Source organism: Labrus mixtus, chromosome 20 (assembly GCF_963584025.1).
Source record: "Labrus mixtus chromosome 20, fLabMix1.1, whole genome shotgun sequence".
NCBI lineage: Eukaryota > Metazoa > Chordata > Actinopteri > Labriformes > Labridae > Labrus > Labrus mixtus.
This window is the reverse complement of record NC_083631.1, coordinates 23,240,380-23,258,942: the sequence shown is the minus strand read 5'-3', so window position 1 is coordinate 23,258,942 and position 18,563 is coordinate 23,240,380. Positions and strand designations below refer to the sequence as shown.

The 18,563-nt window shown below is 41.6% G+C and overlaps 1 protein-coding gene across 2 annotated transcripts in view; it reads right to left on the bottom strand.

The window, feature by feature from the left end:
* The window catches only part of LOC132995660 (myosin-9-like), a 36,959-nt gene extending 20,773 nt beyond the window's left edge, over positions 1-16,186 (bottom strand). Inside the window, exons 1-2 of one of the 2 annotated variants that reach the window (XM_061065747.1) lie at positions 15,977-16,186; positions 1,609-1,940 (exon numbers count right to left, since the gene is read on the bottom strand). In XM_061065747.1, the coding sequence (XP_060921730.1) occupies positions 1,609-1,935 (327 nt within the window). In that variant the 5' untranslated portion in view covers positions 1,936-1,940; positions 15,977-16,186. The remainder of the gene's footprint in view (positions 1-1,608; positions 1,941-15,976) is intronic. The other variant, XM_061065748.1, reaches the window with a different exon arrangement.
* Between the last annotated feature and the right edge of the window lie 2,377 nt (positions 16,187-18,563).

Sequence of the window (18,563 nt, the reverse complement as noted above, 5' to 3'; positions counted from 1 at the left end):
AGATTATTTTTTTCCCCCCTCCTCTCTTGCATTCCTCTGCTGGCCTCCCAACATCTCTGAACCAGGCATCTCTCCCTCTGTTAAAAAAAAACCAAAAAAAAACGCAGCTCTCCCTGGAGAGTCGTGCCTTGGAGCCGGGAGGCTTTTCAACCAAGCGTCCACAGAGGGAGCGATGGGAGGGGCCAAAAGGGTGTGTTGATATGACCGGGTCACATCACAGTGTCCAATAGAGCAAATCACTCCCAGCCCATCAGGATAGAGATGATTAATTATAGGGGCAGCAATCGTAGTTGCAACACAATTTACATTCCATGTTCATGGTGAAAAAGGGGAATCTGCAGCTCCACCCGCCCTTCACCTCTCTCGTTCCCCACTTCTCTAAGACCCCCCCACCCCCCGACTGCATTGTTCGCTGCAGCTTCCTGTTTACAAGATAAACTCCAAACACTGGGAGCTGGGAGAGAGCAAACAAGTCAGAAAAACAGCGAGCAGAGAGAGACAGACGAGGAAGAGGCTGCACGGCTCGACAGAACCACGAGCGTGTTGGCAAGATTGCACGGTCGCTCTGCAGTGGCCGTTTTGCACACAATAGGAATCTTAAACAATGGGGCTTAATGAGATAATTAGGAGTTGGGCAGGAGAATAAATTGGATTGGAGGCTATCCGTGGAAGATTGGTTTTTTATATGCCAGAGGGGATTTCATAACAATTAAAAGGAAAATGCTTTTAAGAGCGTCCAGGGACCAAGTTACCCGACCCCTTGTAGCCGTTTCACGGCTACATTTATTTCCCCCAAAATAGGTTTTCACTTAGGACCTTTATGATTTCTGCGATGCGGAAAAACACAGACAGAGTCTCCATTTTCAATTTGACAATGAAAATGGAATGAGTGTAGAATAAAACTTGGAATTTGCCTAAAGTTTTCCCCTTCAATTTAATTGTTTTTTTAGCGCCTGAGCTAAAGGAACAGATAAAATGTCGAGAGTCTCTACAGCTCCCGTCCGTCTCTCTGTATGTGGTCTGTTTACACCTAGGGCAGGGCTAGTCTCCCCCACACGGTCAGACATGGCAAAGAGGCTATAGTTCACTTTTATTGTTTATTGTTTTTTGTTTATTTGGATCCCCATTAGCCACTACCTAAGTAGCGACTACTCTTCCTGGGGTCCACTCATACAAACATGAATTTAAAATCCACACAAATTAAATTACAAAAACAAAAAAGTCCAAGACAGAATAGAAAAAGACAAAAATAGAAATAAATGACAACACAATAACAGGCAAAGTACAAATCAAGGACTTGCTGAGCACTGCCAAGGTACCCCTTTGACCAAGGCACTGAACCCCCCCAAACCAGCTCAGGAGCGCTCACTATGGGCAGCCCGCTCACTCTGACATCATTAGTGCATGTCCATATGATCCTGTGTGTGTATTTTTGTCTGTGTGTGTATAGCATGTTCAACAACAGAGTAAAATTGTATTTCCCCTCGTGGGAGTATATCTTCTTCTTCTAATTTCCTTTGGGATGAATAAGGTTCTATCTACCCTGAAGTGACTTTGTGAAAACACAGCTTAGTAGTAAACCCCCCCCCCAGACGGCTTCATACTCACATATATGAGTCCAGAGTAGTATCTCTCCTTCAGGTTGTGCAGCACAGACGCCTCGTTCAGACACGTGAGCTCGGCCATGTCCTCCACCTTGCTGAACTTGGGCGGGTTCATCTTCTGGATGTCGTCCTTGTTGACCCTGATCTTCTTCCCAGAGTCCGCCAGCTCGACCACGCACTCGTCGCCGCACTCCTCCTTCACCGAGCCCGCCTCGAAGCCCAGGCGCTCCGAGGGCACCCAGACCAGCTTCTTGGTGGCCCAGTCGGCCTGTGCCAGCGGGTTGTTGACCATGTTGCGGTCCACGTACAGGAACTTGTCTGCGGCTGACATGTTGGCTGTTTCAGAAAGAGACAAAGAGGGAGAGTGTTTGTGGTTAGTTCAGGGAAATCCCAAAAATCAACGACAGGTAAGAAACTGGAACACACTTTACAGAAGAAGTGAAAGATGAGAATCTTTTTAGAAAGCACTTTTGAGTGTAATTCAGACGGTGATAGCTTGAAATCACAGCAGCGTGACACAGTGTAGCCCGCCAATAAATTCAACAAAGAAGAAGAAACCAAGGGCAACAATGGAGGACGTCCAGCAGAGGTCTGCACCTCCGAGGTCGTCCTCCAAGTCGCCCATGGGGCAGCGCTACTTGCTGAAATTAGTCGCAAAAAAACCCAAACATTTTCTCTTAAAATCAAGATAGTTAAAAATGGTGCGTTCTGGGTTCGTCCTTTAGTACCGCTGCTACAAGGAAAGGGACGATTCTTTTGACCAATCAGCGGACTGCAGTGCCTTTGGCTCGATATCAAAAAGGTAAAAAACAATTGTGAGAGACCATTGGACAGTGCCTGTGTTTCTGAATTGTAATCTGTGATCAGGATTCTGCACTTTATCTGTAAATCAATTTGCACATTGTAAATCGTTGTTCTCTCTTAACTTACTGTTTGTCTCTTTATCATGTAATGCTTTTTTATGACATGTGCTGCTGCCCTCTTGGCCAGGTCACCCTTGAGAAAGAGATCCTGATCTCAATGGGTTATTTACCTGGTTAAATAAAAAAATTAAAATATATATTTAAAAAAAAAAAAAAAAAAAAAAGTCTAGCAATGTCTAATGGAATTATTTAAGGAACTATCTTGAAGTTTTGTTTTGTGTCTGTTTTCTTTATTTATATATTTTTCCAATGTTTTTTTCTTCATTTACTTTATTAATTTATTATTTCCTCTCTCTTCTTGCTCCTTGTCCTAGTATGCATGGGTGTGAATGAGACTCCTGGGTAGGCTACTGTGGAAACAGGCTACCTTCGCAGTGGGAGTAGGATTCCTGACTCGTGGGTGGGTATGGGGTTAACTGGGATGGGCGGCGGGAGAAGGCAGGAATGGGGTTTACAAAAGATGACCACAGTACAATGTCAACTCTTATGCCAACTGCATGTTTTCTTATCATCTGTGCAAACTAATAAAAGATTTTGAAAAAAAAAAAAAAAAGTCTAGCTTCACCCTTTAGGGTCAGATCAATACGTTTTGGCAATCCCCAACAGAAGGGTAGCAAAAAAGTAGGACGGTACGGATCGGTTATTTTGGTATCATTCACAACTTTAAAGTGGAAACGGGGCGATAGAAAGAGGACCAGAATGAACTCAGCTTCGGACAAGAAACAAACGTGTGTGTGATTGAAACAGTTTGTGAGTTTAACTTTTGAAAGATGTGTCCTGTGTCAAACCTTAAACGGTATCGAGGTCGGACTAGCACAAGGAGAAGTATTGTTGACCACTTTCAGGACCCTCCAAATCAAAGTTAATAGTTGTGTTTCAAAGCAGCATTTTAAGGTTATGACTGTAACTGAGGATATGCATGAACTGCTGCACGTCTTCTTTAATCTATTACAGAAAAATGTTGGTTACATAAAAAGGTTTTGTTTAAAGGACCAGACCTTTGCTTCCCTTACATCCTCACATGATATCTGAGGAATTCAAAAGGTCACGGCTGATGGGATGTACAACAGGAAAGTTAGGTCAGGTCGACATAAAACAACCGTGTCAAACAAAGCTCCTTGGTGTCGTTTCTTGGCTAACCCGCTGTGAATACTTAAAGTAAGACTTCCAGCTGCTGCACCACACGAGGGACACTTCAGAGAAACATATGACTGAGATCACAGAGATTTAAGTTCATCTCTGAGCAGAGAGGCCTCCAGTGTGTCTGAGCGCTCCAATAAACACAACTGTACCATCGGCGTTCCTACCGGTTGATCAAGGTGTCTGTTCGAAAGGAAAGGGAGGGGGGTTTGCGAAAGTCATCTACACGACCCATCAACCAAATACTTTCAGGGTTTGAACGCAGTACCTACATCTGGAAACAATAGTCTCTTTAGTGCATTTTTTCTGATTTGATGGAACCGTAAAGGATTCAAACGAGTCTTGTTTTTGGTTTTTGCAGTGCACAAGCTGTTCTAGTTTCCAAAACACTTGTGGACGCTCACACATGAAAAGGTTGTTAACAGGGAGTGCTCTGGTTTAACCCATATAGAAAGTTAGCAAACCTGTAAAACCAGTATAAAAAGAGAGAGGCAGTGTGCTTCAGTCGACCCGCCCATTTGAAAACCAGGCCGCAGTGAGTTGGAGCCTTAACTGAACATGATGTGCTTTCACTGACACCGGGGGCCCCAGACTTGACCATCTCAATTATCATTCCAACACAGCAGGGGCATGACACCGTTTTCCCAGCACCGCCGGGGTCACTCGCCTCTCTTAATGCTCCCTTCACCTCCAAACACAAACCTGAGCTGTGACGCCTGTATGCAAACATTATGAAAATCACAGAGAGGTCATGTATTCTGTTTATCATCATGTCAGAAATAAAATATTATCTGGGAGTGTTTCCTGCATCCTTGAGAGAGTTTTCACATTGTGATGTTGTCCAGTGGGACGAGATTCTGGGACTATTTTCTCATTGCTTACATTACATAACGCTGCTTTCACAACATATTTCAAAACACACTTTTAACGCAGGAATAACAGCTTTTTAAAGAGGACATGGTTTGCAACATCTGGGAGAGAAGTATCGATTGCTTTTCAAAAAGTTTAATGATTAGAATATAAGTTTTGACTTTTTGCATTTGTTTAGTTACTTATGAGTGTTGTCATGTTTCCAGATTTTTAAACTTCCATACAGAACGAATACAAATCGATCAAAACTGATAACCTGTTTTGACACCACAGCAACAAAAAACAAATCCCAGACACCCAATATTTGGTGATTTCTTGGGTTTTGATTACCAAATAATGCAGGCTAAATCAAGCACAATGTTGGAAAACCTAAACATTCACACACCATCAGCATCAACATCAATTTGCCACCGACGAAGCAGGGGAAGCAACTTGGGGTTAAGTTTCTTTCCCAAGGACACATTGGATATGTGGCTGGACTTCAATAGACCTAATGAGTTCAAGAATTATAATTTCAATGTATTTTGTTTTCCCTCAAGTACCTAAAATGTGCAAATATGTTCCTATAAACTGTGGTACAAACCAAACTGTAAATTGATTGTGCCCTCATCTCCTCTACTTGTCATGAGTTTATGCTCGTTATGTTTTGTTGTGGATGTAACAAAGGACGAGAAGCTGTGACCTTTGTGGGCGCCAGCTGGCATCCACAAAAAGAGATGTTGTAATTAATTAAAACAAAAACAAAAATCGGCCAACATAAACAACTTTCAGATTTATGGGTCCTTCCTCGGCTTTTCTGGAGAGAGCTTTTCACTCCAGACACTTGGGATTCTTCAGAAAGGGAGAAAAGTTTAGCGGGGTTACGTCGGTCGTGTCCGTTCCAGCACATTAACCCCGACCTGTGAGAAAGAAAGCAGACGGAGAGCCCTTCTTCTCATGACCCCCCCTCTGCCTCCCTCTGCTCTCTATCACCAGCTCTGTCAGGCTGCGCTACAGCTGACGTCCATCACCGCTTAACCCACCTCCAAACTCCAGTGTACCAAACTCCATCCTGTAACATGACGTGAGGCAAATTAGTCCTGCTTTACCTCTCAGCTGGCTTCACACTCCCTCCTCTGTCTCTACAGAGTCCTAACTCCCCCCCCCCCCCCCTCCTCCTCTCCTCTTCTGTTTATCCAGCCTTTTCAGGGTTGCATTCCTCCCATACTGACCCTTTATCAGGGAGAGACAGCAAGCAGAGGCATTCCACACATTTCTCTCCTCTCTGCCTTAAATCTCTCTCAGACCTATTCTCCGGCTTTCCTTCCTGCTTTTTACCCTCCTCGTATTCCCGTTACATCAGCAGGTCATGTTTAAGTCTCTCAGTGGAGATCGCAGCATCGACCTCAGACTGCGGCACAACTATGGCTGCAAAGATCACGCAGACCTGAGAGTTCTCGGTACCTCTGTCGATGTTTAAAATCTACTTGACGTCATCAGAACAGTCGGGGCTATGAGAGGCTGAATATGCACCATGACAGATTATAATCCTAGTAGTTTTTGTCATTTGGCTAAAAACAAGAATTGAAGGAGAACAGGCTGAACGCGCCCAAAATCTCTCTGGAGCCGTTTCATCATCACACCTCGAGGTGCAGAGCGACATGTTGGATATTTTGGTAGAAGTATAACTTAATATCTAACAAATACAGACTACAGATACTAGGGCTGGGAATCTTTGGGTGTCTCACAATTTGATTCGATTTCGATTCTTTGGGTCATGATTCGATTCAGAATCTATTTTCTATTCAAAATGATTCTAGTCTATTTTTTGTGTGATTTATTTTTGGGCTTTAATTGGTGAGTTAGGAGAGTGGATAAAGTCTGAAATCAGGGAGAGAGAGAGAGAGAGAGAGAGAGAGAGAGAGTGGGGAATGACATGCGGGGATGGTTTCGAACCTGGGCCGCCGGCTTGGAAGACTATAGCCTCCATACATGGGGGGGTGTGCACAATAACCACTGCGCCACCAGCGCCCCACAAAGTCTATTTTTAACAAGAACATACTTCAGGATCTACTCCAGTCATCTGTGAGCCTGGCTGAATTTCTTGCTGCTCCATTTGGCATTCTACTGAGTTAAAGAGCTAGCATTAGCACTTAGCATGGAGTGACTGATTAGCCCAAATTGATTTTTAGAAGTTGTGAATCTATTTGCCGTCTTCTAAGCCTTTCACTCTTCATGCACCTTGTCAGTTGGTGAAGTTTGTGCCAGAAAATCCGCTTTTTCTCTGTCTGCTTGGTGTGTCAGGGCCTTAAAGACTTTGCATGCGATGGGCCATTTACTAAAACGATTTTAATGAATGGTTTCACTTTTATTCATAGATCATTGTCCCGATGCACCGATCTAGACTGACTGATCATTACAGCCACACCTGTAAGAAGGGAATCTTCGGTATGCTTTTCTTGGGAAACAACTTGCATGATTATTACAAAATTCTGTTATAATTCGGACCCTCTGTTTATCTGCCTCACTTCGACTCACACTCTTGCCACAGATTTTCTCAGTGACACACTTTGAGCAGCTCTCAGGAGAATCCTGTGAAGACTAAAAATGACTCTGGCAGCTATTCTAGTTTCACTCTGTTCTATATCGAAATCCAAAAGGCAGAAAAGGAAAAGACATCCCATCAGTCAGCTTCAGATGTAGGTCTTCCCTTGTCGAGACAGACACAGACGTTTGTCTTGACTTTAGGATGAAACAGTGTGTGTTGACACTTTGCTCAGGCCGCCGCCGCCCGGCTAGGTCCTCTGTAATCCTGTAACACTCAAAGTTTCCCCTGATTCTTCCCCACTTTGCAATCCCACTTGGCTGTTAAAGCATCACTCTCTATTCTGCTAAAACTCATTTATGATGGGATTAGCTGGTTGAGATCACAAAAAGGATTATTCCTAGAAGAATACATGGCAGAGAGCAAAACACAAAAGTCTCCTGAAACCGACTTTATGAAACTTGACTCAGATACCATTAAAGGATTATTTCCTTAAAATGCCCAATTTAAGGTTGTCAACATTTCCAATTGGATACCACATGTTTCAAAACGATAAAATCTCCATTATTTAAATAAAAAATAGAATTAAAAAGTACGGATGCTGCAAACGCTGAGGGTATTTGCAGCGTGCAGGAGTTTGCATGCAATTTTTTGGTAATCCAAAGACAAGAAATTACCAAATATTTTTTGCTTTTTTTGTTGCAGTCGAATCAAAACAGGTATGGACATTGTTTGATTCATACTAGTATCATATCCTGACAAACCTCGTGCAAATGAAAACAGAGTCAGAGTCCTGTCAGAGCAGCAGAGGAAGAGGAACCGCAACATAAGAAAAAACACAAAAGAGGAGGTCAGATTTAGAAAGCGGTCTCATCACAGGGACCGGAATGTGGTTCGAAAAAGGGAAGTAACACCAAAGCGACTTTGAAGGGAGGAGACGGAGGAGGAACAAGGAAAACGGGAGACGGAGCGTCCTCTGCGATCGTTTAGAGAGCAGGTCAAACTTTGTCTATAAAACTGAAGCCATCAGTCCTTCACTCAGACTCTCCCTCTCTCATTCCTTTCCACCTCACCGACTCTCCCTGAGTGACTGTAAAAACCAGGAGACCATAGCATGCCCATGTACAGGCAAACCCTCTTGCCCCCGGCTGAAGGGAACCTATGAAGCAGCTGTCCAATTGACAGGAATATTAATAGAACCCCGATAAAGTCAATACATCCATCACAGCATCCCAGAAATCTCAAGCTGAGCAAAACCTGCTGTTCCTTAAACGGTCGTTTCCCTGTTCTGTTTATAAAAGCCTCTCCAACAAATACTCAAATCTCTTTCCAGTTCTGTTTTTTTGGGCCTTAGCATGACTTCCTTTCACAGTTCAACAATCGACTGACCTTTCACTCTCATTAATTTGAGAGAGCGACCAGAACGGTACAGAGTCTGTCGAGATTAATTACGGGCCCTCATGTTGGCTTTTCACCCCTCCTGCTCTGAAAGTTAGAAGGGTGTGGCAAGGAGAAGAAAGAAAAAGGAGAAAGAGGAAATGACAAGCTGAGAAAACTATTTTGCCATTTGTTGGACTCTTGGTGTTGCGTCTTTTTGAGCAAATGGGAGAGGTGGCGTTTTTCTTGAGCACACGCCGGCTGCCTTCCGAGGATAGAGAAGTAAATTAAGCCCTTGCTGGAAAATAACCGCGCCGCATGACAGATCTACATCACTTTCCACATTACTTTTTCGCATTCCTGCCCCGGACCAGGATCCAATTTCACTTTTAACTGTAAGCAAGCCAATGCCATCTACCATTTACAACCACAGGCTCGACTAGGACTTACTGAAAGCTCTCCGCATATTGCCTACACCAGCAGATCACATCAGATGTACTAAGCACCCTTTCATTAACACCGCCATGCCATGTTTCAAATTTTAGAGCTGCCTCCTTATAGTGAACCAAACTGTTCATCTTTAAAAGTTTAAGTGACCATGTTTTTCTAACTCTAACATGTGTCTCTAGTCTGTCTACAAACCCCCCCAATGATGAGAAAAGTCCATCCTCTCCGTCTTTTGCCTGCTCCACTTGAAAATGTGTGCTCAAACAGGCCGGTTTGGAGTAGCCCCTCCCCCAGGTGGATGACACTCCCACAGCTAGGTGTTTGTTCTGCCCTCTGAGTCTGCCTTCTCACCGTAAACAATAGGACATGGAGCGAGAAAGCCAGAGTACACCCGAGCCCCTTCCAGAGAGGGGGCGTGGTCAGACACAGCTCATTTACATATTTAAAGGTACAGACACAGAAACAGTCTGTTCTGAGCAGGGCTGAAATAGAGGGGTTTATAGACATGATCAAATACAGGATCAGAGTGGATTTAGAACAAGAAACTTCACACACATGTTTTGAGGAGCTCTGAGACTTATTTACACTGAAGAAGAGGAGGAGGAGATGTCACGTTTAAGTAATGAGTTGGAGATAAACAATCTCTAAATTCTTGTAACCACTTATCTAATGGTAGACCAAGTGAAGACAGCTGACGGATCACTTAAGTTAATGTAAGATATATAATTAAAGATTAAGGCACTGGTCTGATAAGCCCTCACTTTCAGGGTCATATAACAAATTCCACGTTCACCTTTCAAACAGTTATCTGCTTAGATCACTGAATTACCAACAGACTGATTATTTGTCAGAACAGCACCAGTTTGCTCTTTAACTAAAGCCTGCTGATAGTGTTGACCATTAATTGAATACATAGCTGGTTACGTAAGCCTTGAAAACAGACGGTGAAAGAATGCAGACGAGGACTCAGATACTTCAATATGTCAGCAACTTATCTATCTTCGGAGCGCTGAACTGGAACGGCTTCGTCTTATTTCAGACCAGGAGAAGAAATCTGCCATAACTAATCCACCTGTGCTCATATTTTCTCATACCATTCATCCTGCTACCAGACAGCCCTCCCACCTTCAGGGTAATCGAGAGGTGCTTTTTTTGTAGCTCTATCTAGATATCATTTGTTATCTTTGCAGAGGATCCGCCCTTTGAGCAACTCAGACAAAACAAGGCCCATCTTATTTTCAAACAATGCATCGACAGACGTTTTTAAGGGAACCAATGTGCTTGTTGGGCAACCTGAACATCTGGCGGCCAGCACAATTTGGACAGACATGGGAATAAAAACAAGTCGACCAATGGGAGACAGACGGAGTAGAGCCATTACGCAGCATGTTTCAAAGTCCACGGTGCAAAAGTGTCTGCAGTTTCTGTGTCGTGCAAAGTACTAACCACTTCCTTGTGGAGTCGCCCACCAGGTGTGCAGCTCTCACACACCCCAGTCAGCCATGAGCAAAGTCTATTTTCTGACATGTACAGTAACACAACTATACTCTGCTATGATCCTCACCTCTAAGGGTTAAGGTTATCACAAAATAAATCTTTTTTTTTTTAACTTAGATATGATACGAGTAAAAATCAAACAATATCTGTACCCTTTCTAATTCAGCAGCAATAAAAATAGAAGTCCTAGGCACCCAATATTGGGTCATTTCTTGCTTTTAACTTCCAAAAACTGTAGACTAACCCCTGCATAATGCCTAATTTATTCAATTAAAACAGTGCTCTCTTTCTTTGGGTTAAAAAATATGACTGAAGAGTTGTAGTTATTTTGAAGCTTCAGTACTTTTTGATACTATCAATCGTTGAATAAAAGATGTTTTTTAAGGTTATGAAATGAAAGGATTTACTTCTTAACTACTCAGTGTTGAGAATGTCCCTTAAATGTCGGCCAACTATAATAAGAGAACAAACACTTGAACGCTGAATGGGAAAAAAGGGAAACCAAGTGCTGCCAAGTAACACTTTATACCTAAACTGGAGCTGCAGAGAGAGTGAGAGTGTAGGTCAGTAATCTCTGGTCAAACATTACCTCATCATTTCAACCACAAAAACAGAAATCTGTGTTCCTTTGTGGAGATCAGAAATCTCAACAAGTCCTTTCTGTGTATTGCACAAAGTCGGCCCAAGCAAAACCATTTCCTGGTATTGTGTCGTTCCATTGAAACCTTACAGGTGCGCACTGTGTGGGGGAGGATGGAGGGAAGGATAGGGTGGTGGCAAAATACACAACAGAGGAAAAGGGGGAACATTACGGAGGAAACAGAGATCACCAACAAAGGTCACCAACAAAGGTCTCCTGAGGAGAACTGAGAAGACAAGGAAATGTAAGAAACTGCTAAGAAAGGAAATGGGAAACTCGCAGTAGACACAACTGCAAATATATCTTTGAGCCGGGTCAGTCAAACCTAAAGAGGCAGTTTATTTTTACCAGAGAAAGTATGTTCTGAAGAATGGAATGAAAGGCCAACATTCAGATAATAAAGCACACATGCAAACTAGTTTAAACCCCCGCCTAAAGCTGCACACAAGCTGACTTTCAGCAACACAACAGCTACACAATGAGAAATGGCATGATCAGCTCCGTCATGCTTTATGGAGAATCTGAACAGTCCCTGCTCTCTGGCTGAAATGTTTTGCCTGCATGAATGAATCTCAGCTGACTTGGTACCAACAACATGCATGACACTTCACTTCCATAACATCCATTACTTGTGTCAGGTATTACTAGAAACAGCATGAGTAATGCACTTAAGGAAAAACAATTGGCACAGCTTCAAAATCTCAAATCAGAGCTTCCTTTAAAACGTTTTCGATATGTTGATTGGTCAAGGGCAGTGCTCAGACTCTGTTTGCACCTTGCCATGTCCCGTTTAGTTTTCCTTTCTCCTAAAGCTTTGCAAATATCTAAACTTGCATATCAGCCGATATACAGTTGGCCACCCTTCCGATAAGAAAAGTTTCACTCTTTTTTTTATTCCAATCATGATGTACATGATGACTCAGCAGCATTAAAGAAACTTGGAAAAAGCCGAGCTAATGTTAGCAGCATTTCAGCTCACAGTCCCTCCAGGCATCTGTAGGAGTAACACCAATTTGTAACGTCATGTTTGTGTTTCATTATCCCAAATTTAAAACTGGAAAAACTCCACAAAAGTTTTAAAATATTTATAAACCAATGCTCTCTGATAGCAGCACCCATATGGTTTTCTATGCTAACATGAAAACAATTATATGTTAATGTATAGTAAGTGTTGGTTGCAATCAGAACTTTTCTAATAGCTGTGTATGGCTTCTGTTTGAGAGGAAGAACCAAGTTCATTCGATAATCAGACTTTATGTTTAGAAATCCTTAGGCTGCATTAAAGGCACAACACTGGTATTAAAAGTGGAAACGTAAAGCAGCTTAAACAATATATTTTGTTTTTGACTTCTCCTCTGAACATTATCCAGATTGAATCATCTTCTTGGCAATCAAAAATAGTGAAAAAACTGAAAACAACAAGCCCAAAGGAATAATTTAAAGTCTAATGAAAGCAGTAAATATTCTTATTTATTTTAGCACCTTTATGTACATAAGTGACAAACAACGACATTAACAGTTAGCGTTTTCTTTTCTGTCAATCAACTAATTGTTGCAGCTGTAGCTGAAATACAGAAATATATATATTTTTTTTTTTTACTTCAGCTCATTTTTTTTATTTTCTGAGTCTTCAAGAGATAATAAGTCCAGTGAATAGTTTATTACCAACATTCATGCAAACAACGGAGAGACGATTCTTCTTATATCCTCATGTTTGCTAATAGAATCACGAGATTTCAGATGAGACAACTGGGTGCCAGTCTGAGTCACACTGCTCACTTTTTTTTCTGCAACAAAAAACCACCGAGCCTGCTGCAAGTAATCCATCTCAGCATGCACAACCATCCTTCAATGAAATCCAAACATCCACAGGCATGTTCACTCAGACGGGATCATTCTAAGGAGATTAAAACAGCGCTGCACACCATTTTAGGATGTGTGTGGGTCATTTTTTGTCCCCCACTACGGTACATAACTCTCTGCGGGGGTGGGGGGCCGTGAGTGTGGACTTTGCTGACACGCTGATGATGGAATGTAACGAGTTCTGCAGGGGGTCCATATTAGCAGCGACGAAGCAGGCAATAAGTAAGAAGAACAAGACTCCAGAGAGGCTGTTGCACAATGCATTTTCTGGGTTTGATTTCATGACTCAAATGCAACAACAGGATATGACAGACCTCATGTCACCCAGTGTGCCTCTTTAACACCAGGTACTGGTATGTCTTATAGGAAACACAGTGAAAGCGTGGGACGGTGCATTATCTGGAAAACCATTAGCTGGGACGACTTTTGTTAAAACAAGCTACTCTTTGCACAATCACCCCGCAGTGCCTGAGCATCACAAAAACACCCACGCTATGATTGGTGGCTATAGCCTTTTGGCTTTGATCGCTGAAAAATGACAGCGAGTACGTGCTGCTCACACTCTCTCTCTGAACAAGAAGCAGGTTGTCCAGTGTGACTTCAAGCAATCCTTTATAGCAAAGTTTCACAGCTTGCAAACACTCAAAACCAGCAGAGCGTGCAAGCATACCAGAGTGTGTTTGCTTGGCTGTGTGCAAACACAATGATGTGCCATCTGAAAGAGCAAACATGAATTGTACTGACAGGGCCAAAACTCTTACGTAGGTGCTCTATGACACGGTATAGTCAGGTGTGTGGTTGCTTAAACCTGTCTGAATGAAGATATCAGCTGTAACGAGGACGGTTGTATTAGGATTCATGAATCAAAGGTAGTTTTCTATGTGTGTAGAAACACATAAGGGCTGGGCTGCCTTTACCTACATTTAAAAGGATATTTGAGGATTCATTTTAACCTTAATTTGAGAGTGAAATCGAGGAAATGCAATGTTTAGCAATCTGTGAAGCCTTTCACTTGGCACACTTTATATGAATTCATATTTACTTGGCGTGATTCTGGTATATCACATAAAACTGCAATGGAAAAATCATGTTTCCGTGCTGCAACTTCAAGACAAAACATGTAATTTGTCAACGAGCTTCCTTGTGCATTTTATTTCAGGACTCATTCAGCATAAACTGCAGCCAAGTCATATTAAAGAAACACCTCTATGTTCCTTTGTAGGCTTCACTCGCTTAAAATAGTTGAAATCAAAGCTGGTCACAACCATATCTTTGAACTGTGTGCATCCTAGGTTTGCAGAAACATAGCAGCCAAACCTCTTGAGAACACAGCGCCCAAAATTCCACATCCAAAACCTGTTCTGTAAATGTTTTAAATAGCCACACTATCTCCTTTATCTGTACCAGATCTGATATTTCGCTTTATGAGAATGAAGAATGTTGTTTGGCAGAAGAATATTTGAAAAAAAAAGAGTGACAAAAATTATGAGGAGAAAATATGATGCTAATTCTAAATAATCCATATTATTATCTATATAGATGTTTGCAGCGTTTCCCGTGAATCAAAAATAAACCAAGACATTTTTTTAACCACTAAATTGGCAACAATTACTCTGAGGGTAGCTGATAGCTAGCTTGAGTTTTATCTGACTGCAGGAAAATGGTGGGAGTGTGTAAAATGTACACATTCATGTTTGCATCGATACATTTTCACATTTGTAACGATTTGGATCTTTGTGATGCTTTCATATTGCGAGAGCATTTGGATTTATTGTGCATACTTTAATGTCAATGTTATTCATTCCAATGCTGTGACTTTTCCATCCCTATCCTTTAAATATAATATAGTCCTAAGTAACTTAAGATGTATAAACAAAGAAGTAGCATACAGGTTAACTTACAAAAGCTCTATATTACACAAACTTCAATCTTCAAAAGGAGGAGAGACAACTACGATCGAGTTCACTTCATTTGTCTGTCTACTCGCTGTTATATTGAATAGTTTCTGCTGATAATATGTCTACACTCATGCACTTTAACTTATGTAAATACTGTCCATTTACAACTCTGTTTTTGCACATTTACATTTAATCTTTCATATGTAAGACTAGTAATGCTTAGTTAAATCCTGGTTGTATATATTCTCATTCTTAGTTTTGATATTTTTAGTGCTTTTTTACTTTGTATTTAATATTATATTGTGTTTAAATTAGCCAATATTGTGTTTTTTGCTCATATTGTGTGTTTGGATAACCTGCTGCTGAAACGCCACAATTTCCCAGTTTGGGATCAATAAAGTAATTCTATTCTATAAACTGGAATTAATTATCAGTCAAATGTATTCAGTTAAACTCTGAAGCTGCTGGATAGTTAACAAGAGGAGATAAAGTCAGAAAGACAGATTTTGCACATGACATGTTTTCTGCGGCGGAAAACCACAGCGCCGATTTTTTCTTTTTTTTCAGTCAACCGGTGAACGGTGACGTCATGCCGCGAGCCAGACATATTACTGGCCACACACGGCGTCCGTCCGTTTTTCTGACCGTTGACCAACCGAAAAGTTTAACCCTGCCACAAATTAAATAAAATCTTCCAGTAAACACGACGAATAAGGAGTAATTTGAGTCCAAAATAACTTTATCGTCGATTTAAACTCCTAACCGGCCTTTTTTTTTTTTTCTGCAACTCATTCAAGCGAATCACTTCCTGCCTCTCGTTGTGGCTTTTAGCTTTTCAGCCCGCTGCCACAAAGCTGAAGCTGAATTTGTCGACCTTTAAGGAACAAAAAGCTCTCATGAAAGCGAATACAAGTACAAGGGAAGTGACATAACTGAACATGAGGGATGTTAGCGTTATGAAAACCTCCGTTTAAATCAATGAATAAGGGTCTCACTCCACCCAGCAGCGCGGTCGCTGAAGTTGAGGTGTTCCATCGAATATTGCTACCCATCGAAATGTGCTACCAGCGGCCGTGCTTCCTGGTTCACTGCACTTGCTGGAGGAGTGACTGGCAATTTGAATGAGTTGGGGAAACGAGGACGAATGGGAAGCATGGCAGACAACAAAAAGAGGTTAAAGTTAGAGATATTACCTGCTTCGGTGGGTGGCTAACAACAACCAGGTGCTTCAGTCAGCGTCGCCTTGAGTTAAACTTCTTTTCCTGTCGACAGCAGCTTCGCAGAGAGTCCGGGCTAAACTACAGTCGCTCGCTTCCTCCCTCTCGTTCTCTCTACTTTAGTCACTCTTTCGAGCTTTTTTTTCTCTCCCCTTCTTCCTTTTGCCCTCCCTCCTCCGCTGCCAGCTTACTGGTTCGCGTAATTTCACTCAGTGCGTAGACAGCAGTAGGCCGGGGTGCGGTCCAGGAAGAGGCCTGTCCCGGAGAGCACGGCCCGCCCCTTTAGCCAATGGGAGTCGCGCTCTGTCAAATTGGACCAATCAAAAGGCTCGAGAGGCGGGATCACACGGAGGGGATGACAGTCAGGGCTGGAGTGCAGAAAAAACTGAACTTGAAAGAGTTGAGAGGATGGAGGGGAGGGGGGAGAGGGGCGCAGATAAAGCTGTGTTTAATGAGAAAGGTATGTGCATACTAAGGATTTTTATGACCATATAAGTACCAGTCACTTTCAGCATGGACTGCATCATCCAGGTTCACCCTCATGTGTCAACAAGGTCTAGTCTGACCTCCGTCTGCTTGAAAACAAGTAGCAGTGATGAGTCCAACTGTTTCACACCCATTTAGAAACTTTTCTGCGCTGTTTTTTTTTAGTTTAAACTTGACTTTTATTATTTTTAATTTCCACTGCCAAACAAAAATACAAATATACAGCTCATGTCAGGGGGTACTTTGAAATATCTCTGTCTTCATCCAGGTGTTTCGGCGTTCTCTCTGTGAAGGGCTTTGTAACTAATCCATGTCTCCCATTTCTCTATAAAGTCTGATTGTTGAATTCTCAAAACATGTGCATGTCGTAAATATCTCCTCATCAATTTCCAGCCATGTGTCTCAAAGAAGGAGGTTCCCTCTTTGCACAATTTCCTGGTGACTGCTTTCTTTGTTGCTGGAGTCAAAATTTTAATCAGATATTTGTCCTCACATTGAACAAAATCCCTTGTCAGATCACCTCGATATTACACCACAAATCCCTTCGGTAATTCATAAGCTAGTGTCGTCTTCAACGTCACCCCAAACATCTTCCCAGTACGTTCCCATTTTTACACATCCCCAGAAAGAGTGTTTTGAATCTATTTCCCCACACAGTCTCCAACACACCTGTTGTGGTTTATGTTTAATGACTAATTCTGTTTGTGTTTTTCCATTTCTGTTGTGTTCTTAACTCTGCTAATCATTTCTCCATTGTGCTTTTATCCCATCTAATACTCTCACACCACAGATAAAGAGCTTCTTTCTTCTTTCAACATTGGCATTGTTTTAACCTTGTTGAAACCGTACACTTGCCTCTGTTTTTATTAGTATAATAATGTTTGTATTTCGAGGTGCAGTAGTTTATTTAACCAAAATCATAAAGGCGGCCGAAGGTCAACTGTAGAATTGGCCGTTTGGTGCTGATAAGGATATTTTATCTGGCCGAATAAGGAAACTTGGCAGAGTTGATACTTGGCTTTATAGCCTTGAACCTCTTACTGTTGAACACTCAGCTATCATATCAATGTCAGAGAAAATATTTCCCTCGTACTGGTTGTTATCAAGGGAATTGAAAATATTAATATAAATCACTGTCTGTGAACAGTTTAGTCTGAGTATGAGTACAAATAAATACTCTGGACGGAATTTAAGAAACGATCGAGAAGTCACAGGAGTCTCTTCAACATGTAAATATTAGGATTGATGAGTTTATAGCATTCTTTGAAAAAAAACTACTTTAAGTTGAATAAAACTCTGCTTAATTTACATGTGAATACAAAATGTTTCATGATTTATTGATCAAATATATGTGACTACAATTTCCAGAACATCTTTGCTTTATTGAGGTTTTAAGGTTGTCAAAATATTAAATACTTTTCCAAACCTGTGTTTTAAAATGGACACTGTCCAATATTTTAATGATCAATAGTGTTGAAGAGTACAAAACTTTATCTGTGTCTTTTTTTATTTTTTGAGGTTAATTTTTGGGGGCTTTTTTAGAGATAGGACAGTGGATAGAGTCAGATATCTGAGAGAGAGAGTGGGGAATGACATGCAGGAAAGGAGCCACAGGTCAGATTCGAACCCGGGCTGTCCGCTTGGAGGACTTTAGCCTCCATACATGGGGCCTGCGCACTAGTCACTCGACTACTGGCGCCCCAAACTTGATCTATTTTATTAGATAAATGAATCGGAGAGGAAAGAATCTGTCAAAAACTTGCAGACGAACTCCTGCATACTATCTTAACTGCACAAATAGGCTGGCAACTTTTCTGCAGAGTTTCATAGTTGTGCATTAGAGAGTGTGCTGAAATTTCAGTATCAGGTGCCTAGGACTTTTATTTTTGTTGCCATGGTAACAGTTACAGGGTATCATTTGATATTTACTAGTAACATATCAAAGTTTAAAATCCTGGTATTGTGACAACCTGAGTTGTAAGCATAATTAATTTGAAAGCGATTCAATAAGTTATAAAGTGCAGCGTAGTTATATTATTTTGTCCTGCAGGTTCCCATTCACTGAAACAGGTAAGTC